The sequence below is a fragment of the Procambarus clarkii genome, chromosome 56 (genome assembly GCF_040958095.1).
Source record: "Procambarus clarkii isolate CNS0578487 chromosome 56, FALCON_Pclarkii_2.0, whole genome shotgun sequence".
NCBI classification, from domain to species: domain Eukaryota; kingdom Metazoa; phylum Arthropoda; class Malacostraca; order Decapoda; family Cambaridae; genus Procambarus; species Procambarus clarkii.
In genome coordinates this window covers 24,681,446-24,708,457 of record NC_091205.1, presented here as the reverse complement: position 1 = coordinate 24,708,457, position 27,012 = coordinate 24,681,446, and the positions used below count along the sequence as shown (strand labels likewise).

Sequence of the window (27,012 nt, the reverse complement as noted above, 5' to 3'; positions counted from 1 at the left end):
TAGAATGTATGAAGAAGGGATATAAACGGAAGACAAAGTGGGAAGGAACGTAAAGACGGCACAGTCACGCTCAGACGGGACTTAGAATGTCGCCAAGAGTGTGTTAAAGTGTGTTCTTCGCGCGACACCTCGCTCGGGATTGTGTACATATTGACAGTAGTGAATTGACTTGTTACTGCAGCGTGCACGCCCAAGTCTCGCTGCCTGCGCATGTGCACTTTTATTTAGGAGTAACAACGTTTCGATGAATGAAAATGTAGATTTCCCTGTAAGCTTTCCTTAACAAAATCAGAGGTAAAAAAAAGGCTTTTATATATAGACGACCATTTAACTTAGTCCCACACCTTGTATGTATCAAGGAATAATTCTGAGAGGCGAGGCGGTATGGAGGTGCATTGAATTAAGAATATAAGAGACGTGTGATATTTGTGCCGGATGATATATACATAAAATCGTCCCGTAAAGCCTATTACATTATGACTACGTAATAATAGAGCATTTTGAGGACGAGGCGTGTTAGTGAACGCTACAAGAGTCGTATCGTAGTAGCAGCTTCGAAAGAGACATTAATCTGACTTTAATTTATTGAAGAAATTTCATATCCATTTATCACTAGTCCACTACTGATAGTTTCCTCTGTATAATTGGACACGTTTTTAGTTATTTGGTGATGCGTGTGTTGGAACACGCGAGGGGGAGTACGAGGCGGGAGTCTTTAACATAACCTGTTTAGCCTCTACGTTAAATATGACCCACACTTTCTCTCTCTTGCGCAAATTTCAACATATAAGGAAGGAGCTGTACTTTTTCTTGTGGCAGGTTTTGGCCACACCCAGGAGTAAAGCTTCACCTGTTGTAGGAGTTATAATCCCGTGCCATGTTCGTCCGGGGCTGGCACACATCTCCAGTTAGTGTTGTTAACCTGGTTGATGGGGTTCTGGGAGTGCTTCTACTCCCCCAGCCCGGCCTGAGGCCAGGCTTGACGTGTGAGAGTTTGGTCCACCAGGAGATCTGTTAGTAACAACTCTTGGAGAGTTGATCTGTTTCAATCTGAGGCTCTGTTACTAACAGCACTCTGGTGAGGTTCAAGTCAGGTGGGTGAAGGACCGACACAACCACCAAACCAACTCCCTTTAGTATGTTTTCATGTGTTTAAAAGTGAAAGCTGTGGGACTGCGTAGTGCGCGCGCGCACACAGGAAATTTATGAACTTAATGGTAATCCGGCTGCGGTTGAAAGTTAAGACGTTGCAAGACAGCCCAAGATTTCAAAAGTTGATGTTTGGTTGCCAAATGAAGGTTGGCAGCCATAACATAGGTGAAGTTGAGTACTGAGGCGGAGATCAGGGGCCAGATTCACGAAAACACTTACGCAAGCACTTACGAACGTGTACATCTTTCCTCAATCTTTGACGGCTTTGGTTACATTTATTAAACAGTTTACAAGCATGAAAACTTCTCAATCAACTGTTGTTATTGTTATAAACAGCCTCCTGGTGCTTCGGAGCTCATTAACTGTTTAATAATTGGAAACAAAGCCGCCAAAGATTGAGAAAAGATGTAAACGTTCGTAAGTGCTTGCGTAAGTGCTTTCGTGAATCTGGTCCCAGGTACACAATACAATGGAGATCGCGCCACGTTACAAAAGGAGGTAGTAAAGCAGATGTTTCGTTTTGTAACCAGAGAAATATAAAATCTTTGATTAATAAGCAGAATAATTATCGTAAATTTCTGTAATGAGAAATGTCAATTGACGCGAGCTGTTGTCTTAAGGGTTAGTGATGGCCGAATTAATCAAAGAAAGCATTAAAACAGTGTAGAATCTGTTATCATTGAACTTTGCAACACCATCAAACAGAAAAAAAGGAAAATCAATGTTTTCCCATTGCTAAATATACAATAAAAACTTTTCCTTTTGTAATATTATTTCCCAATACATTCATCTGCCCGAAACGCTGCGCGTACTAGTGGCTTGTAATTACTATGCTATATATCCTCACTATCCCAATGATGTACCTTCTTCTATATATATATATATATATATATATATATATATATATATATATATATATATATATATATATATATATATAAATAAAATAAATAAATCAATCAATAAACCTAGCTTTTTGTGTCTTCATAAACAGCCAAGCCAAAAACAGCCAAACAGTATTGGGTATATTTGATAAAGCACTAAAGACGAATTGTCATTTTTTAATATATTTAATAAAATTTTGGTGGATCTTTGCATGGTTGTCAGCAAAGATCCTCCAAATGATGGTTGAACGTGTCTGTGATTCGTTTAGCCAGATAAGTTAACTGTTTATAATCATCACAGTGATTATAGTTATTGCATATGATGACTTTACTTAACCACGTCTCCTTGTTATGAAAAAAGTCATATTTTTAGTCATGTTCACCATTTTTGTTGACCAGTTTTGGAACCCTAGCCTAAAATATTTCAGATATACCACTGTTGTATAGTGCTGTTGAGAGTAACATAATTGCTTTCCAAAGGACATTGTATCAAACAAGCATTATTTTGCATCTTTGCATCTTGTTACCTTAAAGTTTTTTAACTATTTATATTTTTTTCTTGTTCACAGTGTGCGGCGACATCCACGGGCAGTTCTATGACCTCATGAAGCTATTTGAGGTCGGGGGCCCACCCAACTGTACTAAATATCTCTTCTTAGGGGACTATGTAGACAGGGGCTACTTTAGTATAGAGGTAAGTGGTGTATTCACCTAGTTGTGTTTGCGGGGGTTGAGCTTTGCTCTTTCGGCCCGCCTCTCAACTGTCAGTCAGCTGTTAACTAACTACTTTTTTTTCTCCACACACCCCCCAGGAAGCAGCCTGTGACAGCTGACTAACTCCCAGGTACTTATTTACTGCTAGGTAACAGGAGCATTCGGGGCGAAAGAAACTTTCCCCATTTGTTTCTGCCTGGTGCGGGAATCGAACCCGCGCCACAAAATTAAGTCCTGCGCGCTATCCACCAGGCTACGGGGCCCCTGTGTGTGTGTGTGTGTGTGTGTGTGTGTGTGTGTGTGTGTGTGTGTGTGTGTGTGTGTGTGTGTTGGGGAGTAGGGGGGGAGGGAGTGGGTTTAAATGTGACTGGCCTAAATGTTCATATTAAATCCAGTTTTCTCATTTGGAAATTACTCTCAAAATTACAATTGGATGATGTGGGCCGACAGTACGAGGGGAACTAGTATATAGTGGCATAAGTTAACACCCACGTGCCAGGGAGCTTACAAGACCTTGTAAGCAGTTTTACACAAACTGCCGATGAAGCTTGTAACAAAAGATTAGTTAATTAGACTTCATCTTTAACACCGAATACCAGGGACAAAACTCTAGACCTGTATTTATACAATGAAGGGTAAACTAAGTTCCCCCCCCCCCAAGTTATAAGACAGATGTGACAAAGTAAACAGGAGACGTGGAGAAGTCGGTCTGTGTGTCAGAATTGCTTATCTAGCCAGGATAAAGATCAAACTGTGGTTGAGATAACATTATAACATACTGGCGTGAGAGAGATAGTATGAAGCGTAAGACTGTGAAGTGTGGTCGCGATGAGTCACAATAACGTGGCTAAAGTATGTTGACCAGACCACACACTAGAAGGTGAAAGGACGACGACGTTTCGGCCCGTCCTGAGCCATTCTCGACAATCGAGTTGAGAATGGACCAGGACGGACCGAAACGTCGTCGTCGTCCCCTGACCTTGTAGTGTGTGGTCTGGTCAACAGTGTGAACATCGTAGGCCACTCCTCCTCACTCCCCTGCCCTCAAACATGTGAGCAATGTATAGAGAAAACGACCACGGTTTTTGTGTGTGTTGTATAGTGTAGGTTTGTGTGTGTGTGTGTGTGTGTGTACGTGTACGTGTGTGTGTACGTGTGTGTGTACGTGTGTGTGTACGTGTGTGTGTACGTGTGTGTGTACGTGTGTGTGTACGTGTGTGTGTACGTGTGTGTGTACGTGTGTGTGTGTACGTGTGTGTGTGTGTGTGTGTGTGTGTGTGTGTACGTGTGTGTGTGTGTGTGTACTCACCTATATGTGCTTGCAGGATCGAGCATTGACTCTTGGATCCCGCCTAAACTCCCAGAACCCCAGTGTGTGTGTGTGTGTGTGTGTGTGTGTGTGTGTGTGTGTGTGTGTGTGTGTGTGTGTGTGTGTGTGTGTGAGAGAGAGAGAGAGAGAGAGAGAGAGAGAGTGCGTGCGTGCGCCTTAAGGCCGCAGGTCTGGGCACAACAGCCTGCCTGGACGCAAGCGGCAGGATTGCGTCCATGTACACTTGCCAAACTGACCTAGAATGGGTAGAGTTGTGTAATGGCGAGTGGAGGTTGTTTGGGCTTGCAATGATGAAAATTGAAGGGTTGAAAGGCTGGATTGGTGGGTGGGAGAACGGGGGGCCATTACCCCAGAACTGGGGTAGTGCCAGCACGCACGGCGCCACCTGCCACAGGTGCCTCTTAATAGAGGTCAAACGTTGACGGTCTCGAGGCGGAATGTCTGCTCTCTTGATTTTGAAGATTATGATGGGCTACAATGTCTTAGTGGAGGGCTTGCTCATGTTAACGTCTTGTTACGTCTGGGGCGACATGCCTTCAGGCTCTTAAGAGTCGCGTATGCGTGCGCACACACTTGTGTGCGCACGCATACGTATACTTATACGTATACGCATACGCAAACTGTCTCACACAGTGTACATATCAAGGAACTGGAGATAGATCAGGCAAATCGGGGATCATAGAAAGTCACATTGATTAGTGAGAGGCGGTAGTCAAGGCGCATTATAAATGCAACCATTTGTGATGGTTCTATAAATAGGTGGGCGAGGGTGTGGCGAGCACTGACCTTGGTTACACTCGCTATTTATAGTTTGCCGTAGCTCTCGCCCATTTACGGGCTCACCATAGCCCGTGCTACATGCACACTTCGTTCTGAGTAGCTAAATCTAAAACAACTCTCGCCAGCTACACTATACCACCAAGATCACACACACACACACACACCAGGAAGAGTCAACACCGTAAGGGCACTGTAGCTACAGGTGTCTACAGGTACAGCTACAGGTGTTCCACCACCTGTAGCTACAGGTGGTGGAACATGATACCTGCTTGATACCTGGTTGATGGGGTTCTGGGAGTTCTACTCCCCAAGCCCGGCCCGAGGCCAGGCTTGACTTAGAGTTTGGTCCACCAGGAAGTGGACCAGTGGAGGACCAGGTTGACCAGGACTGGTTGACCAGGACCAGTGGACCAGTGAAGTGGACCAGTTTGGTCCACTACAGGGGGAAGAGTCCTTACGAAAGTTGAACTCTGATAATCGTACACAGATCGTTCTATGCAATATAAGACCGAAAGGCCGCCCTGATGTCTGTCATCATTCAAGGCCAGGTGCACCCAGGTGTTGGAGCTTGGGTCTTTCAACGGGAAATGCTGATCCTGTGGCTTGTGCAGCAATGGCAGCATGAGCAATGCAACACGAAGTCGACCAAGCGCTATTAGCGCTTAAATCCTGCCCAGAAGACTATCCAGTTCAAATAATCGCTGATCGACCTAAAGTCCATCAGGTAAACTCATAACCCATAACTCATAACCCATAACTCATAACCCATAACTCATAACCCATAACTCATAACCCATAACTCATAACCCATAACTCATAACCCATAACTCATAACTCATAACTCATCTTACCTTTCGTAAGATGTTCAGATAAAAGTGCTGGCTGCTCAGAGTTGGGTAAGTTTACCTCCGTTGAAAAGTAGAGGTGCAATAGACATTCTCAAGAGAGCTCTATCAACATCAGAGGCCCGAGACTGTTCAACACGCTTCAACTACACATAAGGGGCATAACTGGCCGACCCATCACGGTATTAGAGCAACCCGTTCTCGCACTTTCTTAGTCAATATTGACTTATTAAATACGTGCATATGTGACATACTAAACATACTAGTTTACCTTGAAAAGCTTCATAGAAAACACTGACCTTACCTAACCTTCTTAGTATGTTAAGATAAGCATCTTATTGCTTCGTAATTACAATTATTACTTAACCTATACCTATAATAGGTTAAGTAATAATTATTATTACTTAACCTATACCTATAATAGGTTAAGTAATAATTGTAATTGCGAAGCAATAAGATGTTTATCTTAACATACTAAGAAGGTTAGGTAAGGTCGGTGTTTTCTATGAAGCTTTTCAAAGTAAACTAGTATGTTTAGTATGTCACATGCACGTATTTAATAAGTCAATATTGACTGTAAGAAAGTGCGAGAACGGGTTGGTTAGAGAGAGCTGGATAAGCACCTCCAAAGGATACGTAATCAACTAGGCTGTGAGTCATACGTCAGGCTGCGAGCAGCCGCGTCCAACAGCCTGGTTGACCAGACCAGGACTCGGATTCACGAAGTAGTTACGCAAGCACTTACAAATCTGTACATCTTTCCTCAATCTTTGGCGGATTCGATTACAATTATTAAATAGTTAAAGAGCTCCGAAGCCCCAGGAGGCTGTTTATAACAACAGTTGATTGGGAAGTTTTCATGCTTGTAAACTGTTTAATAAATATAACCAAAGGCGTCAAAGATTGAGGAAAGATGTACACGTTCGTAAGTACTTGCGTAACTGCTTCGTGAATCCGTCCAGCTGGAGGCCTGGTCAGAGACTGGGCCGCGGGGACCTTGAACCCCGGAACCACTGCAAGGTAAAGTAGGTATGGAATGGAATCTCCTTATCGCTTCTCGACCTTTTGGCTAAGATCAAATTGTGTAAAGTGTGTGGAATCTCCTTTACCTTGAGGTGGTCTACAGGATCAATGTTCTTGGGGCCCGGTCTCCGACCTGGCCTGCTGGTTGCCGGTTTGGTAAGCGAAATAGTTTGACGTCGCTGATTGTAGTGTGACGTATGAATTCCAGGTGATTAGACATCCTCCCACGTGCCAACCATCACATTGGTGGGTATCGGGTCGTCTTAACGTTTCACAGAGAATTAGGATCCATCATAATTCCTGAACCGAAATACCTCGGGAAGAGGTTCAGTCACCACTTTGTTGGAGACAAAACCTTAGAACACACAGCCTGAGGGGATACCACTCTGTTGATGGAATACACTCGACAGATCCGCTACTGTTGAAACTTGCTTAGTTTCTCCTGCATCTCCTGCAACTGACGGTACAGCAGCACCCACAGCAGCTGCATAAGGCAGCCCTTTGTCCTGGAAGAAGGGGAATGTGCGTGTGTGCGTGTGTGGGGGGCGTGGCTACCCCCTGGCCTTCTCGGCGGCCTCTGAAAACTAAGCCACCTAGCTGAGACATAACTTATCACCAAACTCGGCGGTGCTTCACGGGAGACATCTCCCGTCACGCAGGGTGCAGTCGCACCTCCACAGATCTCCAGTATCAGCTCTTGATACTGGTAATGGCTCAAAAGGGCCACCACTTACGGGCTATTCATGCCCGTGCCACCTTTTGGGTGGCTTAATCTTCATCAATCAATCGGTGGTGCTTGTCCCGAACAAGCACACGAGCAATAGACTACACGATTCACCAAGCGCTTGTCTCAAGTCGCGGGCCGGGCTTGGGGGAGTAGAAGAAGACCTAGAAACTCATCCAGGTACATTCCAGGGGCTTAACTAACAAATCTTGGCCAGAGTTCATTCTCTAATTACAGTTGCAAGTGCTGTACCGCTGACAACTGCTGATGGGATATAAAGTGTAGCCACTGCCGTAGGGGGAGATCTTACGGGCTATTCATGCCCATGCCATCTCTTGGGTGGCTTAATCTTTATCAGTCAGTAGAGCGGATGACAATAAGACAAACTGTCCGCAGAAGGATTTGGACAGGGCCAAATATTTAGAATAATCTCTGACTGGAGTGAACGATATGGAAGAAAATGCAAGATTGAACCAGTGAAGAGCAGAGGTGCCATAGGCACAGAGAGCACTGTATAAACATCAGAGGTCCGCGGTTGTTCAACGTCCTCCCACCTATCCAAATGGGCTCGGTGGTGGTACTAATGACTATACATGAGATTAGCAAAAACGCTCCTAGAAAGATTTGTAGGTGGAGTTTTCTCGCAATGTAAAGGTTAACCCATGAAGATGTCCACTTGGTGTTCCGACCACAAGTTTGGTCAATTATTTAGGAACTTGGTGTATTTGCCATCAAATAAGACCCATGCTTTGGTCCGACACAACTAAATATACTGAGAATATACTCTCTAATTTTTTTTTTACAAACCTAAAAGGGGGTTGATTTATTTGGGGTTGACTCTATATTTATATGCATAAAATTAGATTTTCACTATAAAACTTGAAAAGCACTTGTAGTAAATGTATGATGACACATTGAAATGTTTTAGTTTCCACGATAGACTTGTAAATTAGGTGCGTGTTTTACGCCGGTAAATACAGTAATTTACTTTCAGATACATGTAAAAAATGTTACAAATAGTGATATGCTCCGGGGTGGGGTGGGGGGGGGGGAGTAAGAGGTGGGGTGAGCGTGTTAGGTGAAAACTGGCACTCTTCCTGGCCCTCTCTCTCCCCTCTCTCCCCTTGGTTTTTGTTGTTGATCCTCTTTTGTAGAGATCAAGCCCCGGACTGACGGTGGCAAGTTTCACAGGGAGATTTACACTCACACACGCACCAGGTGTCCCGGGGTGACTGGTGCAGGTCCCGGCGTGGCTGGTGGAGCTGGGGCACGGAGGGAGGGAGGGTGAGGTGTGTGTGTGCTTAACTAGTTGTGCTCTGGGCCCAGATTCACGAAAGCACTTACGCAAGCACTTACGAACCTGCACATATTTTCTCAATCTTTGGCGGCTTTATTTCCAATTATTAAACAGCTAAGGAGCTCCGAAGCACCAGGAGGCTGTTTATAACAATAACAACAGTTGATTGGCAAGTTTTCATGCTTTAATAAATGTAACCAAAGCCGTCAAAGATTGAGGAAAGATGTACACGTTCGTAAGTGCTTTCGTGAATCTTGCCCCTGGCTCTTTGGACACCATCTGGTCACCATTTGATCCGGGAGACATCTCCCGTCACGCAGGGTGCAGTTGCACCTCCACAGATCTCCAGTATCAGCTCTTGATACTGGTAATGGCTCAAAAGGGCCACCACTTACGGGCTATTCATGCCCGTGCCACCTTTTGCGTGGCTTAATCTTCATCAATCAATCAATCAATCGGCTCTTAGGTCCCGCCTCTCGGCTGTCGAGCAACTGGTGTACAGGGTCCTGAGCCTACTGGGTTTTATCATATCTACATTTGAAACTGTGTATGGAGTCAGCCTCCCAGCCTCCACCACATCACTACTTAGTGCATTCCATTTGTTAACTACTCTGACACTGGAAAAAATTCTTTCTAACGTCTCTGTGGCTCATCTGGGTACTAAGTTTCCACCTGTGTCCCCTTGTTCGTGTTCCACCCGTGCTAAAGAGTTTGTCTTTGTCCACCCTGTCAATTCCACTGAGAATTTTGCAGGTGGTTATCATGTCTCCCCTTACTCTTCTGTTTTTCCAGGGACGTGAGATTCCGTTCCCTTAGCCTTTCCTCGTAGCTCATACCTGTCGGTTTCGGGACGAGTCTGGTGGCATACCTCTGAATCTTCTCTAACTTTGTCTTGTGTTTAACTAGGTATGGACTCCAGGCTGGAGCTGCATACTCCAGCATTGGCCTTACATAGGTGGTATACAGGGTCCTGAAAGATTCCTTACAAAAGTTTCTAAAGGCAGTTCTCAAGTTGGTCAGTCTAGCATATCCCGCTGATGATATCCTTTTGATGTGGGCCTCTGGGGACAAGTTCGGTGTGATATCAACCCCCAGATCTTTCTCTCTATTTGACTGTGTGCGTGTGTGTGTCATTTTACAGACTATTCATGCCCATGCCACTTAATCTTCATCAATCTTTATATATCAATCTTTAAATATTAATCTTCATCAATCTTTATTATTGTGTTGGAAGGAGGAGGGGGGGGGGGAGAATACTCTCATTAAGCACCAAGAGACTTGATTAACAAAATAGTTTCCAGGTAACTTAACAAATTATGGAACAAAGTATCATGATCGCAGGCCAGAGCAGTAATCCACTCACTACAACACCAACCAAAATGCACCTCCAACCATTGATTGATAAAGATTAAGTCACCCAAGAGGTGGCACGGGCATGAATAGCCCGTAAACCTCCAACCAAAAACGTGAGTGTGTCTATGTATGAGAGAGGGAGGCAAGTTCAAGTGTTTATTGAGACAAGAAAAAATGCATCTCAAAGGGATAGAGTAGCTTAGGCTATTTCTACCCCCCCCCCCCTCTAGAGAGGTAGGATGTTCCAGGAGGTAGCGAACCTCCCGGATGCAGGTTCGAATCCTCGTCACGGCCCTTGTGGATTTGTTCAGGTTGGTTTCGCCGTAAAATCCGTTATAGTTAGATTGGCATAAGAGTACAAATTTTCTAACTCTATTGCCATTTTATTAATGTTTAAATATTTTGACATTGTTAAGAACAGGCGTAGTGGTAGGGCTTTCAATTTGGGTAGTGAATGTGTGGTTCCCGCGATTATACTACTGTCGAAGCGAACATGATTGATTGATGAAGATTAAGCCACCCAAAAGGTGGCACGGGCATGAATAGCCCGTAAGTGGTGGCCCTTTTGAGCCATTACCAGTATCAAGAGCTGATACTGGAGATCTGTGGAGGTGCGACTGCACCCTGCGTGACGGGAGATGTCTCCCTTGAAGACATACACATACACAGCCTCGCTCCTGTGCCAGGTAAGTCCACTACGGGCTCACCATAGCCCGTGCTACTTGGAACTTTTATTCTGAGTAGCTGAATCTAAAACAACAACCCATGAAGACGAACATGGCATTACTTCTTGAGGCTCACTAACCAGCACAAACCATAGGGGTTACTCCCATCTGACGGAGTATGATCCTTTACGTGCTAACTTAGTATGTAGAATATAGCGTGTCAAACAATTAACGTTGCTACTCCAAGCGACTTGTTATGGAATTCCAGAAAATTGAGCCATGGTCTTGTCATTTAATGTAACGGGAGTAATTCCTGTCAAATGGCATATCATGTTGGGCTTCTGCCAGTTTTGAACAGTTTTACCAACGACCAGGGGCCAGATTCACGAAAGCACTTACGCAAGCACTTACGAACCTGTACATCTTTTCTCAATCTTTAGCAGCTTTGTTTACAATTATTAAACAGTTAATGAGCTCCGAAGCACCAGGAGGCTGTTTATAACAATATCAACAGTTGATTGGCAAGTTTTCATGCTTGTAAACTGTTTAATAATTGGAAACAAAGCCGCCAAAGATTGAGAAAAGATGTTTAGGTTCGTAAGTGCTTATGTAAGTGCTTCGTGAATCTGACCCCCAGGTCTGTTTAGGAGTAGATCCTCCGACACACCTACTTCACACACAAAGCTGTTCGACTCTATGGGGAAGTCTGGCTTAGACTTAATTGATATAGATGAAAACTAGAACAATTCTTAGAGGAACGAGGACGAATATCCTCACTCGTGATGTTGAAACAACAAGCAAGCAAGCAAGTGGCATGCATTCTGACTGGCGTGTCATGGGATCTCCTCCCATTGATTACATTACGGGGTATTCATGCCCGTGCCACCTCTTGGGTGGCTTAATCTTTATCGATCATTGATTACAGCAGGTCGTGTGGCCCTTGTGTCGTCGAGGGACATGACTTCATACATCTACCAGGTATCGTCGTCTTTAAACATATTAATACATTACAATACATACGACCTAATATCAACCACAGTACACAAAAGTTCTTATATCCTAAAGTAAATAACATTCATTAGTGGCAATATTATGATGGACTGAGGCGGCATACATACATTTTTGTCTGCCGTACGTGGACAGAGTCGAATTATTGAGCACTAGACCACTGGGTGGCAAGTTCTTTTGCATGCTCAAGTTAGAATCACATTGCATATGTTACATAATTGTTGCATCACAATCTCTGGTACAATTTTAGTATATCTTTAGTATGGTAGCCAGTTGCTGGGGTGTTCCGGTGGCTACAAGACGTATGGGCATTGGGGCGGCGGCGGCGGTGGCGTCGTCGAAGTGGTGATGAGAGATCAATAGACTTGCCTTCATGCCCCGCCCACGCCTCGCACAGTACTGTGACTCCACCCACTCCACCTCTGCCTCATACTGTGACTCCACCCACACCACCTCAGCCTCATACTGTGACTCCACCCACTCCACCTCAGCCTCATACTGTGACTCCACCCACTCCACCTCTGCCTCATACTGTGACTCCACCCACACCACCTCAGCCTCATACTGTGACTCCACCCACTCCACCTCTGCCTCATACTGTGACTCCACCCACACCACCTCAGCCTCATACTGTGACTCCACCCACTCCACCTCTGCCTCATACTGTGACTCCACCCACTCCACCTCTGCCTCATACTGTGACTCCACCCACTCCACCTCTGCCTCATACTGTGACTCCACCCACTCCTCAGCCTCATACTGTGGCTCCACCCACTCCTCAGCCTCATACTGTGGCTCCACCCACTTCTCAGCCTCATACTGTGACTCCACCCACACCACCTCAGCCTCATACTGTGGCTCCACCCACTCCACCTCAGCCTCATACTGTGGCTCCACCCACACCACTTCAGCCTCATACTGTGGCTCCACCCACTCCACCTCAGCCTCATACTGTGGCTCCACCCACTCCTCAGCCTCATACTGTGGCTCCACCCACTTCTCAGCCTCATACTGTGGCTCCACCCACACCACCTCAGCCTCATACTGTGGCTCCACCCACTCCACCTCAGCCTCATACTGTGGCTCCACCCACACCACTTCAGCCTCATACTGTGACTCCACCCACTCCACCTCACCCTCCCTCATACTGTGGGTAGCTTTTTGTCATGCGCATGCGCGATCATCGGTGCTGTATATTAGGATTAAACTTTCTGCTCCTGACTTTATATCTTCAATAAATCTGTTTTGTTCTCTGATAAACATCAGAGGACCGCGGTTGTTCAACATCCTGCCAGCGAGTATAAGAAATATTGCGGGGAACAACCGTGGACATCTTCAAGATAAAACTATAGTTTTCTTAAAGGAGTGCCGGACCACCCATGCTGTGGTGGATATGTGAGGGGGAAAATGCGGGCCGCTCCAAGCAACAGCCTGTTGGACCAAAGAGAAATTTTATAGCCTAGGATTTTATAGTAATGGTGAACTATAATGGACCGGGGGATATCCTAGATAGCTTTTTCTTTTAATCTAACCAATTGAGGGTTCAATTTGTATGCTATATCGGATTACACCAGGCTTAAACTCATCCAATGGAGGCGAGCCTTGCTGGGGGGGGGCAGACACCCCTGGAATGTTGTAACTGCCCTTAAAGACATATCCTGCAGAGCTATGTTGTCAAGGATAATGTTAGTATCCTTCCTATAGTGTGTTGATGGGTTGCAAAAGCAAACATGTTAAATTTATAATTAGTCTGGGACGAACCACACAGCTGAAAATTGTCAACTGGAAATGCATGTAGGATAGTATTTTTTTACACATATAGTTTCAATTTTCACTTTCGATCGGTAATTCCAGTACAGTTGTCCGGCTCTAAACGTTGGCATTTGTTGATCACGAAGTGGAAATTTGATTTATTCTGAGACAACAACATAGTGTATCCAGATGTATATCTGGTATAAGTGTTGTAGCCAGCCAGATCATTCTCGTGTGATTCAAAGAGTGAAAAATGTAAATATTTTCGTGACCCATAATGTGTCGAGTGGACACAAGTTCCACTACAGCGCAACCAAATTAGTGTATAAAGTAATGCAGTATTTTACGGATTGTTATGCAGAATAGGTACAGCAAGTCGACTTGAGAATGGTCCAGGACGGACCGAAACGTCGTCGTCCCTTCACCTTCTAGTGTGTGGTCTGGTCAACTAGGTATAGTAAGCTTGCTACTCGAGGCAACTACCACTTTACAGTGTGAAACAATAGTGGTTATTGTATTAACCTAGTTGTGCTTGCCAGGGTTAAGCTCTGGCTCTTTCCACCCGCCTCTCAAATGTCAATCAACTGATTCCCCTCCCTCCCCCCTCCCTCCCCCCTCCCTCCAGGAAGCAGCCCGTATCAGCTGCCTAACTCTCACGTACTTATTTACTGCTAGGTAAACAGATGCGTCAGGGTGAAAGAAGCTGGCCATTTATTTCCGCCTCGACCGGGAATCGATCCCGGGCCCTTTGGACTAAGACTCCCGAAGGCTATCAACTCAGCCGCGAGGCCCTTGTGTATGTAGAGTGTGTGTGTGGTAAATATTAATTTTTGTTTGCCATATTGCTTGTGAAACCCGTGTAAAAACAGAGGTATAAGAGTAGCTTTTTAAATTACTATTCAATGTGTGCGTAAACAGATGTATTTGGGGTTTAAGAGGATTTCGTTGGTCTTTTGCCCTTAGTGATACACACACACATGTTTTTCATGGCTAGTTGTTATAATAGATTCAGCTACTCGGAACAAGTTGCAAGTAGCACGGGCTATGGTGAGCCCGTAGTGGACTTACCTGGCACAGGAGCCCATGGCAAGTGTTAAGGGTTCTTGTAATATTGGGAGTAGGGCGGTGACTAGTGTGATGAGCAGGGCGCCACCGGGTAGTGGAGGCTGAGAGAGAGGGCTGAGAGAGAGGGCTGAGAGAGGAGACCCAGAGGGTAGTAGAGGCTGAGAGAGAAGAGACCCAGAGGGTAGTGGAGGCTGAGAGAGAGAGCTGAGGAGACCCAGAGGGTAGTGGAGGCTGAGAGAGAGAGCTGAGAGAGGGCGGAGACCCAGAGGGTAGTGGAGGCTGAGAGAGGGCGGAGACCCAGAGGGTAGTGGAGGCTGAGAGAGAGGGCTGAGAGAGGAGACCCAGAGGGTAGTGGAGGCTGAGAGAGAGAGAGAGAGAGAGAGAGAGGCGGAGACCCAGAGGGTAGTGGAGGATGCAGGTGGTAGGTGGGGCGAGGCCAGGGGTGGGTGGCAGTGTACAGGTGGTTTGATTATTAAAGAGGAACAGCCAGGTGGGAGGGCGGGCAGTCCGGCCCAGTGTCCTCCCTCCCTCCCTCGTTATATTGTCCAGCATAACGGGGGCGCGTGTGTAGCGATTCATGATGGAGAGGCGAGTTGTGTAATGAGTGTAGCGGGACAGGTGTTGTCAAGTGTACCCAGGTGAGGCTGGGGGAGGTGTGTGTACTTAGGTGAGGCTGGGGGAGGTGTGTGTACCCAGGTGAGGCTGGGGGAGGTGTGTGTACCCAGGTGAGGCTGGGGGAGGTGTGTGTACCCAGGTGAGGCTGGGGGAGGTGTGTGTACCCAGGTGAGGCTGGGGGAGGTGTGTGTACCCAGGTGAGGCTGGGGGAGGTGTGTGTACCCAGGTGAGGCTGGGGGAGGTGTGTGTACCCAGGTGAGGCTGGGGGAGGTGTGTGTACCCAGGTGAGGCTGGGGGAGGTGTGTGTACCCAGGTGAGGCTGGGGGAGGTGTGTGTACCCAGGTGAGGCTGGGGGAGGTGTGTGTACCCAGGTGAGGCTGGGGGAGGTGTGTGTACCCAGGTGAGGCTGGGGGAGGTGTGTGTACCCAGGTGAAGCTGGGGGAGGTGTGTGTACCCAGGTGAGGCTGGGGGAGGGGGGGTGTACCCAGGTGAGGCTGGGGGAGGTGTGTGTACCCAGGTGAGGCTGGGGGAGGTGTGTGTACCCAGGTGAGGCTGGGGGAGGTGTGTGTACCCAGGTGAGGCTGGGGGAGGTGTGTGTACCCAGGTGAGGCTGGGGGAGGTGTGTGTACCCAGGTGAGGCTGGGGGAGGTGTGTGTACCCAGGTGAGGCTGGGGGAGGTGTGTGTACCCAGGTGAGGCTGGGGGAGGTGTGTGTACCCAGGTGAGGCTGGGGGAGGTGTGTGTACCCAGGTGAGGCTGGGGGAGGGGGGGTGTACCCAGGTGAGGCTGGGGGAGGTGTGTGTACCCAGGTGAGGCTGGGGGAGGGGGGGTGTACCCAGGTGAGGCTGGGGGAGTGTACCCAGGTGAGGCTGGGGGGGGGGTGGGTGTGTACCCAGGTGAGGCTGGGGGGGGTGGGTGTGTACCCAGGTGAGGCTGGGGGGGTGGGTGTGTACCCAGGTGAGGCTGGGGGGGTGTACCCAGGTGAGGCTGGGGGAGGTGTGTGTACCCAGGTGAGGCTGGGGGAGGTGTGTGTACCCAGGTGAGGCTGGGGGAGGTGTGTGTACCCAGGTGAGGCTGGGGGAGGTGTGTGTACCCAGGTGAGGCTGGGGGAGGGGGGGTGTACCCAGGTGAGGCTGGGGGAGGTGTGTGTACCCAGGTGAGGCTGGGGGAGGTGTGTGTACCCAGGTGAGGCTGGGGGAGGGGGGGTGTACCCAGGTGAGGCTGGGGGAGGTGTGTGTACCCAGGTGAGGCTGGGGGAGGGGGGGTGTACCCAGGTGAGGCTGGGGGAGTGTACCCAGGTGAGGCTGGGGGAGGTGTGTGTACCCAGGTGAGGCTGGGGGGGGTGGGTGTGTACCCAGGTGAGGCTGGGGGGGGTGGGTGTGTACCCAGGTGAGGCTGGGGGGGTGTACCCAGGTGAGGCTGGGGGGGTGTACCCAGGTGAGGCTGGGGGGGTGTACCCAGGTGAGGCTGGGGGGGTGGGTGTGTACCCAGGTGAGCCTAGTGTCGTCTGGGGTAATGTTCCCCTCAGTTACAGGAAGTCACAGTATTATCCCCCAGCAGTGTAAGGGTGGCAAGAGGGGAGGAGGAGAAAGGAAAGTAGGTAGGTAGTTACCGATGCCTCTTGAAGATGTGGAGCAAGACTGTGCATTATGACGATTAGGGGGGAGGGGATAATGATAGGCTTGTTGGTCGTGTTGATGAGTGGGTCAGTGGAGTAGGGAGGTTAGTGGCCTGTAGGTAAGAGAGAGTCTGGCAGAGGTTTCCAGGACGAGCCGCTGGGTGGTGTAGCTTTAGTGCTGTTGGGGGAGTGTGGGGGAGGGTAGGGATTGCTTGGAGTTACAGATAGGGTTTGTGAGCCACCATAGTGTTCAGTGTTTGATGTTCGCCTCCCTGCCATGGTGGGGAAGTGTTAATGGCCGCCACAGCCCTCCCCTCCCACTTTACACACTTACCTGCTTCATATTTTTATAACAAACGGGCTCTTCAGCACCCTTTGTCACGCCACCTGCTTTATCCTTCCTACTTCGCTAGGGAGGGGGGTCCTGGGGTGCCCGGTCTAGAGTTCAAGAGATAAAAGGTTCGCAGAGCTGCAGCTCTAATAATGAGAGCGTCACGATATAATGGAACCGGGTAAACAAATCCAGGGAGCAGGTATGAGGGCAGACCTTCCCTGGTGCCTCATACCGCCGCCCCTGGCAGGGGGGGAGAGAGGGACGGCGAGGGACGGCACGCACCCCCCTAGAGAAGGTGGTGGGGGGGGGCTATTGACAGTGCAGGGGGGAGGGGTTAAGGTGGTGGGGGCCATGCATGAGGAACTGGCATGAGCAGGTACGTCTCATGCATCAGGTAGTGACAAGGGAAGAGCCCATCGTGCTGTGGGTCAGGCGGCAATAGTAATATCATCCAGCAAGGGACTGGTGGATGCTGCAACTAGCCCTACAGACGGGGCTGACGGGGACCCTAATACTACAATTACTACTACTACTAATAATAAAGAACACCATTGGGGTGAATCTAAAGCAGGTGACGTCAGCTAAGACGTCACCTGCTCGTCTCCCAAGCATGAACCACCCCACTTCGAATCCCGGTCGCCATCCCTTCACACCTCACCATGTAATTATTTTTAGGGCTGGATTTATGCAGACTAATGGATCACGTTCCAGTGAAAATATTGCTGAATAACATAACTGGTTCCAGTACGTGTTCTAAGGTCTAAGTTCCAACGTTAATTAAATAATCAGTAAATTGCCAGTTGCTGACACATGGGACATATTACCATTCCAAGAATGACTGGAAGGAAGTAAGAGGGAGCTCACTACACTCTCACACTGATATCATATCGGATGTACCCAACCGGCACCGCTCCAAGCAACAGCCTGGTGGACCAAACTCTCTCAAGTCAAGTCTGGCCTCGGGCTGGGCTTGGGGAGTAGAAGAACTCCCAGAACCCCATCAACCAGGTATCAACCAGGTACCCACCAAAATCGTGTGACATAATAATGTGTATTCAAAAGTATGGCCAAAAAGACTTATTTTGTCCTGGACATTGATGAAACTATCCGGCATCGTCACATGGTGATGGGAGCCACGGCCTAAAATAATGAGTTATTACCTTTTCGTACGACACCTGCAAAAGTAATCAATCTTTATGAAGTCAAGAAAATTATCAAATCGCGTGCAATTTCTCTCCGATGGCAGATATTTTCCTTCGAGACTCCAACCTGCCCAGTTTAAGGAGAAAGGCAAACATTTTTACCCCAGGAAATAACCAGCCACAGGTGGCACATCTCCTGTGCCAGGACAGTCCACTAGGGGCTCGCCATAACCCGTCCTACTTTGAGTTTTTTGTTCCCAGTAGCTGAATCTAAAACAAGCAAGAGGAGGAGGAAGCGACAGCCACAAGTCGGAGAACTACTGGGGTTGTGGCAGGTCATGATTCACCCCACAAATAACTAGCAACAAAATGACACGGGACAAAATGACAAAATGACACTGGACAAAATGACAAAATGACACTGGACAAAATGACACTGGACAAAATGACACTGGACAAAATGACACTGGACAAAATGACACTGGACAAAATGGCACTGGACAAAATGGCACTGGACAAAATGGCACTAAACAAAATGGCACTGGACAAAATGGCACTGGACAAAATGGCACTGGACAAAATGACACTGGACAAAATGACACAGGTTAGATTGCATCATTAAAGCCAAACATCATTGGTTGAACACCAATATTATGATCAATGCCTGCAAAGGGTATTGCGTCCCCACTATACTGTAAAAAGGGGTAACCAAATGGGTAAGAAATAGGCGTGAAAATTCTGGTGCATATAGCACCTAACTAGTCTAGTGTACCAGCGAGGACCGGGCCGCGGGGACGCTAAGCCCCCGAAACTATCTCAAGGTAACCTCAAGGTAACCTGTCTGACAGGGGGTCATTTAGTCTCCTGTAGTGTCCCATTTGTACCCCCGAGTGGCCTCGTGTTGTACCCGGAGGGTGGAGGGTGGGTGGGGGGATATTAGGGCCTCTCAGTGGGACCACGTGAACGCAGTTTGTGTGTGTTTTACACCAGCCCTAAATCAGGGTTAGGTATTTTGGTGTGATGGAGCGAGTAGCGTGGGTTGGTTGGGACGAGGCGGAGGCTCCTGTGTCCTACAGTGAGAGGGAAGACTGTGATGATGCAACAGTGAACTGCTACGACGGTGTAGGTGCAGTGGTAGTGGCTTGGTTAATGTAAATATGAGAATCTGCAAGAGAGCACGTGTCTACGAACACCCTGCGTATAGGTTCGAATCCTCATCACGGTTTCTCTGGATATTTTCGTTGCACAATCGACTTGAGAATGGTCCAGGACGGACCGAAACGTCGTCGTCCCTTCACCTTCTAGTGTGTGGTCTGGTCAACTTACTGTAGCCACGGTATTGTGACTCGTCGCCTGCATTTTCGGTGTAGTTTTGCGGGGTTGTTGCTGTATGGTAATACATGGGGTCAGGTGGGTGTGCCCACGAGGTGCTCAGCTGCTGTGAAGGTGATACAACAGCTGGCACAAATACCCACATGAAGGTGACTGCCTGACCGAAAATAGGCACTCGCCTGGTCCCCCCTCCCCCCCTCCTTGGCAGCACATACCTACGATGGCATCCAGTCATTATCTGTAGCGCAGTAGTCGACGCTGTCGCAGCACAACTGAATGCCGGGTTCGAGTCACGTGTTAGCACAAACGTTTGGGTATAGTTTGCTTTCACCTGATGCAACTGTTCACTTGGCAGTAGAGTTACCTAGAGGTAATTGCTGTTGGGAGTTGCATCACGGGAAGGTCAGCAGTTGGCCTTGAGAGACTTTCGGCAAGTCTAAATAGACTTTCACTCCCCGGCTGTGGGAACCAGACCATTGACACTAGAACAATGTAACTGTTTTTGTCTCCGAGGAGTGAAGATTTCCCATTGTTTATATCTCGTAATGTATAGAAAATGGCTATTATTCCCCCCTTAGACTCTGCTTTGGACTTTGCCTCAGTCAACTTAGGAAAGATGACCGTTCATTGGTACCACTATTATTTTCCGTTGTATCCACTTGGACATGTCCATACTGTTGTTGTAGCGTGTATGTTGCTTGTCTGACGCGTGGGGGGTACCAAGCACCTTGCTGCTTGGTACCAACACCCAGTTGTTCCTGTTCCTTGGTCTACGGTTCCATGTTGCGCGGTGAACCCATTACCAACTTCTCTACAAATGTCTCCATTTGCAGTGTGAGAGAGTTATCAAGATGCTTCCCACCACTCTCTCCTTGTCGCATCTTGGTAGAAAGGACGCTGATATTACAATACATGTTTTCAACATGTTAAATCGTGGGCCGTTTAGCTCCTGAGCACTTTAACAAACTGGCTAGTTACTAACACAAGTGTCTGAGGGAGGAGAGGGCTGGACCTGTACTTTTACAAAAATAGCGCGAGATTTTTTTTTTTAAGATATATACAAGAGTTGTTACATTCTTGTAGAGCCACTAGTACGCGTAGCGTTTCGGGCAGGTCCCTGGAATACGATCCCCTGCCGCGAAGAATCGTTGTTACAACCAAGTACACATTTTACTGTTGAGTTAAACAGAGGCTACAGTTAAGGAATTGCGCCCAGTAAATCCTCCCCGGCCAGGATACGAACCCATGACAAAGCGCTCGCGGAACGCCAGGCGAGTGTCTTGCCACTACACCACGGAGACTAATTTAGTAATTCAATACCTTGTGGTAAATTGTTGAGCGTCAGCCACCAGCCGGAGATGGGTTGCAGGGGCCGTGTGCTTATGGTGTGCAGTAGTGCACTCAGTAGCACAAGTGCTGGTGACGTTGGTGCCAGAGGGAAGGGAGGGAATTATTAGGGGGGAAAGCGCCAAGTCATTACGACTATATAGCACTGGGAAGGGAGGGGGGGGGGGGACAGGATAAGGATTTGGGTTGGGACGGGGGAAAAGGAATGGTGGCCAACCGCTTGGACGGTCGGGGATTGGACGCCGACCTGCAGGAAGCGAGACCGTCGCTATACACAGTCCAATCCATAAACACAATCTTCTGTAGAAGCAGTTTAATTAGCGTAAATGAGGAGGAGGGTATATGCCTCATTTTTAACACAAGAGACCAAACTGTCAAAATTGGAGAGTTCTTAAGTGAACTATAAAGCACCGCAATGTGGACTTGAGACTGTAGACGTTCACAATCGACTTGAGAATGGTCCAGGACGGACCGAAACGTCGTCGTCCCTTCACCTTCGAGTGTGGTCTGGTAAACATATTTCAGCCGCGTTATTGTGACTCATCATCTGCCTATAGCACTATATTTCTTGAATTAAAATAGACAAGATGGAGGAACGTACTATAATGCCGTAGTTGTTTGATGCTCGCAAAAGTCGACATTACTATGCTTTAATTTTTACTTGCTCCAATTTTGACAGTTCAGTCGATTCTGTTAAAAATGTGACGCGCCTTCCCACTTGTTGACGCTAATTGAACAAACTTCTTCCGTTGAAATATGTGTGCGTGTGTGTTCAGTGTGCGGACAACGTTTCCGCGGACCCTTAACCACACTTCCCAGAAACCTGGAAAACTGAGCATTCATCTCAAACTTGGACAACCCTTGGTGAGTCCCTGGGGGAAGTCTAATGATAACGACGTCTAATGATGGACGCTGTGTGTCTATGTATGTATTAACACGATGTACTGAACGGGGGTGAGAATAGCTTGAGCTACCTCATCCCTTTGTCTGTATTTTACCTCAATAAACTTATTTCAATGATGGAGGCCAGGCGAGGCGCTCCGCCGGACCTGTCATCTGTCCAAAATTAAAGTTTTGGAAACGAGTCATTTGTTGGTTGTTTAATCATCAATAAGTAAATACATCATACAACAACATTCTAGACGTGGGTGTAGTGTTAGACTACTTGTAGTTGGGTAGACTTAAGTCTATTGAAGTGTGTGTGTGTGTGTGTGTGTGTGTGTGTGTGTGTGTGTGTGTGTGTGTGTGTGTGTGGACTATGTTAACCCAGAGGCAAAGTTGAAGCGCATATGCAACTTTCAGTGTTGGAACACATTCTACACCATTCATGGTCTTTGAACAAGCATACTTGCTTCAGGTTCGTGTTTGCAAGTTTGGCTTCTGATGAACTATCTTAACTATAAGCCAGAAGAAATACGGACGGCGGTCTCGTGGCCTGTAAATAACAGTATGGCTGAAAATATATAATTTAGATAATGTCATCAGTGAACCAAGCTGCAGGCTGGTGGACCAAGCTCTCACAAGTGAATCCTGGCAGCGGGCCGGGCTTGGGGAGTAGAAGAACTCTCAGAACCCCATCAACCAGGTAAATGTGGGCCTGCGGGCCGCTCCAAGCAACAGCCTGGTGGACCAAGCTCTCACAAGTGAATCCTGGCATCGAGCCGGGCTTAGGGAGTAGAACAACTCTAAGAACCCCATCCAGGTACAATCCAGGATGCTCTGGTACAGGTTTTCAACCATCAACAGATTTAAATAAACAAAAATCAGTTCACTGTATGGAGATCCTTGATAGCATTTCAACTAAGTCAGAAACTGAATTATGCATTTTTTGCAAATTGAATAGTGTTGAATACGGAAGATAAATTTGAGAGTTGTAGAATTCTCAGATTATTTCTTGGCGTGCTGATCTTCATTGCTCACTTTGAATTTGACGAGTTAGATATTGGCTCGGCGTACCAGTACTGTATTATTAAGAAACTGTATTATAAAGTGACTGATACACAAATACCGATGCGTATCTGCCATGTGTTGGAAATGATACAGGTAAGAGTGTTCTCGGGTGAATGTGTTGTATATCAGTGTGGCATTGAACTCCAAGGCTGACGATGATGAAGTAAAGGTTTCACTTGCCCAGCGAGGCTTGTGGGGGTGGACTTAAGCCACGATATACTTATATATGATGCAGTAAGATGGTGTGCAAATGTGGGAGTAACTGCAGGAAAGTGTGTGTGTGTCTGCCCTCTGGGGCGCCGCGGTGGGGTGTGCACGATACACGTAACTTCAGGGAACCGCTCCTGTGCCAGGTAAGTTATGGGGCTCACCATAGCCCGTGCTACTTGGAACTTGTTTCGAGTAGCTTAATCTATAACAACAACAACAACAACATGTAACCTACTCAACTGATAGCATTGTGGAATAAATGATTGGAAATAAATGCATTATAACCAATTATTTATATATTTTTAAGTGAAATGTTGTATGTACATGTATCAGATAAAGTAATTCAACTGTTTTTTCTTCTCTATTTTCAGTGTGTTCTGTATCTATGGGCGCTTAAGATATGCTACCCCAACACCTTATTTCTATTAAGAGGAAACCACGAGTGTAGGCATTTAACAGAATACTTCACATTTAAACAAGAATGTAAGTACTGGGGGACTCGAGTTGGTGTGTGTTCACACATCACACCTGGGAGTATGACGCCTGCTAAAGCTTGTGTTAATGTAGCCTTGTTGGTGATTGTGTTGCAACGGTTTAGTTATGAGCAGCGATGGTCACAAGTCATACTAATTATCCAGAAACTTTCAAGTGTGAATTGCAAGATTGTATGCCAGTTGAACTAAATAATTTAAGTAGCAGTGTGTAGTGAGCTAGATAGTCTAGGTAGCAGTGTGTAGTGAGCTGGCTAGTCTAGGTAGCAGTGTGTAGTGAGCTAGATAGTCTAGGTAGCAGTGTGTAGTGAGCTGGATAGTCTAGGTAGCAGTGTGTAGTGAGCTGGCTAGTCTAGGTAGCAGTGTGTAGTGAGCTAGATAGTCTAGGTAGCAGTGTGTAGTGAGCTAGATAGTCTAGGTAGCAGTGTGTAGTGAGCTAGATAGTCTAGGTAGCAGTGTGTAGTGAGCTGGCTAGTCTAGGTAGCAGTGTGTAGTGAGCTGGCTAGTCTAGGTAGCAGTGTGTAGTGAGCTGGATCATTTGTGGTGCTGTCACCAACAGATATCTAACCAGGAAGGCCAAGCAGAGGTCGGGTCAAAAGGCAGTGACCCCCCAAACCATGTAGGTAGGTTTCAACCATCTATGCAGCGCACTATAATGGACTTAACACTCTCTGTACTGGTCTATTGTGACCTTGGCTATCTTTTCACCCGTGTAAAGTGATCCTGAATGTTTTCTCATAAGTCAGTAATCATCCCATTTACCCGTTCCAGTTTCTGGCAAAAGTCAAACCTAAAAAATCACTCGAAATATGTTAACTTTTTCCTCATTTCCCTCTCTCATCTCCCCGTACCAAGCTCTCACGAGATAGGCTTGGACCCGGGCCGGATTTGGGGAGTAGAACTCCCAGGAAATCATCCAGGTACAGCCCCTGACCCCCTGCGCTCGTTCGCTTGTACTGTTTTATGTAACTTGTTAATACGGTGTTTTGGGTTTACAGGTAAGATCAAATACAGTGAGCGAGTGTACGACGCGTGCATGGAAGCGTTTGACTGCTTGCCGCTCGCTGCCCTCATGAACCACCAGTTCCTGTGTGTCCACGGCGGCCTCTCCCCAGAGCTACACACACTCGACGACATCAGAAAGGTAAGTCTCGTCTCCAACCTGGCCATGATTCCGGGGCTTAGCGTTTGTTGCTGTAAGTACAGTACCTTTTTGCGGAGGATGGTCTGAAATAGTGTGTGTATAGCTTCCTGGCCCTTCCTTTCTTGCCTCTGGTCAGTTAATGCAATTGGTTTTTTATCGTGGTTTCTCGTCGTGTTTCGTATTGAAGTTCCTTTGGCTTGTTAAACTTCTCCTCGACAACCTCTTTGCGTAATTCGGTGCACCTTGTGGGAAGTAGTACACTAGAGAAGTTTCTCTAGACATCTAGAAGTGATTCCTATCACTTCAGCATCTCCAGCTTACACCCGTCACCCCTCGTCTTAACATTTCTCATTTTTAACATTTACTTATTGGTCCACTCTTTACTTCCTCTCCTCTCTGCCTTAAATATTATATCTCCCCCTCTTACTGTTTTCCTCCGTGGTGAGGCCTAGAGATCTCTTCCTCTACCTAGTGAGCACAATATCCAAGAGTAACGTACAATCAACGTCACTCTTGAATCATATTACTGGGATGGTGTAATTGTTTCCTCACTTCCTGGAGAGAGATCTTGATGTGTGTGACCTTTCTCTAGTGTATTGTTCTTCTTTAGGTAGCGTCTACAAGCCCGAGCTGCATACTTAAGGCATATATTTGTTCTTTTTATTCAGTATTTCATTCGCTATGTGACTAAACATACATTAGTATACCAGGTCTGGAGGTTCGTCTTGGATACAGTACTTAGTCGTGTATCTTGAGGGGTTGTCGTCGTCTTGGCCTTAATGGCGTGGCTTGCAAGTGGGAGGGTTGAGGTGTGTGTTGGGGTGAAGGGGGAGGGAGGTGTAAATTGTATATCAGTAGTATGAACAAGCAATGTTACATTGGAGCATTAGCAGAGCCTGGACGTAATAGGACGGGATGTGATACACAGAGTAGTGTATCCAGTGAGTGAGTGTATCCAGTGAGTGAGTAGATCCAGTGAGTGTATCCAGTGAGTGAGTATATCCAGTGAGTGTATCCAGTGAGTGAGTGAGTGATAAGGGGGTGTGACAGCCTTTCTGGATTAATTGATATGTTGGATTCCTATCATAAGCTGTTGTACAAAATACTTAAACAGGTATGATAACAAAAAATGCAAAATGTTAATTTTACCTCAGTATTAAATTGTTTAAAATGAATAAATCCAATGTGTGTAAAGATGAGAATATAAGCGCTCAGCACGTTCTTCTTTCCTGCAAAGCATTTTGGAGTTGCGGGAGAGGTGGAGATTGTGGGGGAGAGGGATTATGGGGGAAAGAGGAGTGCGGGAGATGTAAAGGTGATAGTTGGATGCTGGGGCGACAGGTAATGACGGGTGGAGGTAGCGATGGTAGGTGGATGACCAGATGATGTGCTGGACTGGTGGAGAGGTTGTGTGCTGGGTCCCTTTGCCGGGCAGCGGCGGCTTAGGTGATGGCCAGGCTGACTAGGTGATGGTAGACCAAGGTGTTATATCTTTAAGGACAGAGGCAGAAGCTAAGAACACGAGCAACAGTCATGTGCCCACACACCTTACCCGACCCTGATATAAAGTTATTTATAAATAGTTAAAAATACTATAATAATAATAATAATAATAATAATAAACCAAAACCAAGAACATTCACATTAAAATCAGTAAAACTTGATAAAGCGAGTAGCGCACATACATCGAGGACGCAGCACTAGTGACGTATAGACTCCTTGGGACGTCTAAGATTTGAGTGGCTATGCCCCAAGTGCAAATACAATTTTAGGAACAAGGCATGGAACACATTAGAAGAGCATCGAGGCACATTTAGGTACATCGGGGACCGGGCTGGTGGCAGTGACTGACTTCGGCTTACTGTGAGCCGTTCTGGTTCCCTTTACACTGTTGAAATGGACATCAAGGGACAAGGCGTGGATGAGGCTAGACGCGGGCAGCAGCACTGCAGCAACTGATGGCGAGGTTTGGGCAAGGAGAGGGCAAGGGCAGCAGCATTGCAGCGACTGGTGGCGGGGTTTGGGCAAGGAGAGGGCAAGGGTAGCAGCACTGCAGCGACTGGTGGCGAGGTTTGGGCAAAGAGAGGGCAAGGGCAGCAGCATTGCAGCGACTGGTGGCGAGGTTTGGCCAAGGAGAGGGCAAGGGCAGCAGCACTCGCAGCGACTGGTGGCGAGGTTTGGGCAAGGAGAGGGCAAGGGCAGCAGCATTGCAGCGACTGGTGGCGAGGTTTGGGCAAG

At 47.2% G+C, this 27,012-nt stretch overlaps 1 protein-coding gene across 8 annotated transcripts in view; it reads left to right on the top strand.

The window, feature by feature from the left end:
* LOC123770779 (serine/threonine-protein phosphatase 2B catalytic subunit 2) overlaps positions 1-27,012 on the top strand; it is a 213,847-nt gene that overhangs the window by 156,042 nt on the left and 30,793 nt on the right. For all 8 annotated transcript variants that reach the window (XM_069305922.1, XM_069305921.1, XM_045762931.2 and 5 more), the window contains 3 exons: positions 2,606-2,730; positions 23,511-23,622; positions 24,629-24,774. In XM_069305922.1, coding sequence (XP_069162023.1) covers positions 2,606-2,730; positions 23,511-23,622; positions 24,629-24,774 — 383 coding nt within the window. The remainder of the gene's footprint in view (positions 1-2,605; positions 2,731-23,510; positions 23,623-24,628; positions 24,775-27,012) is intronic.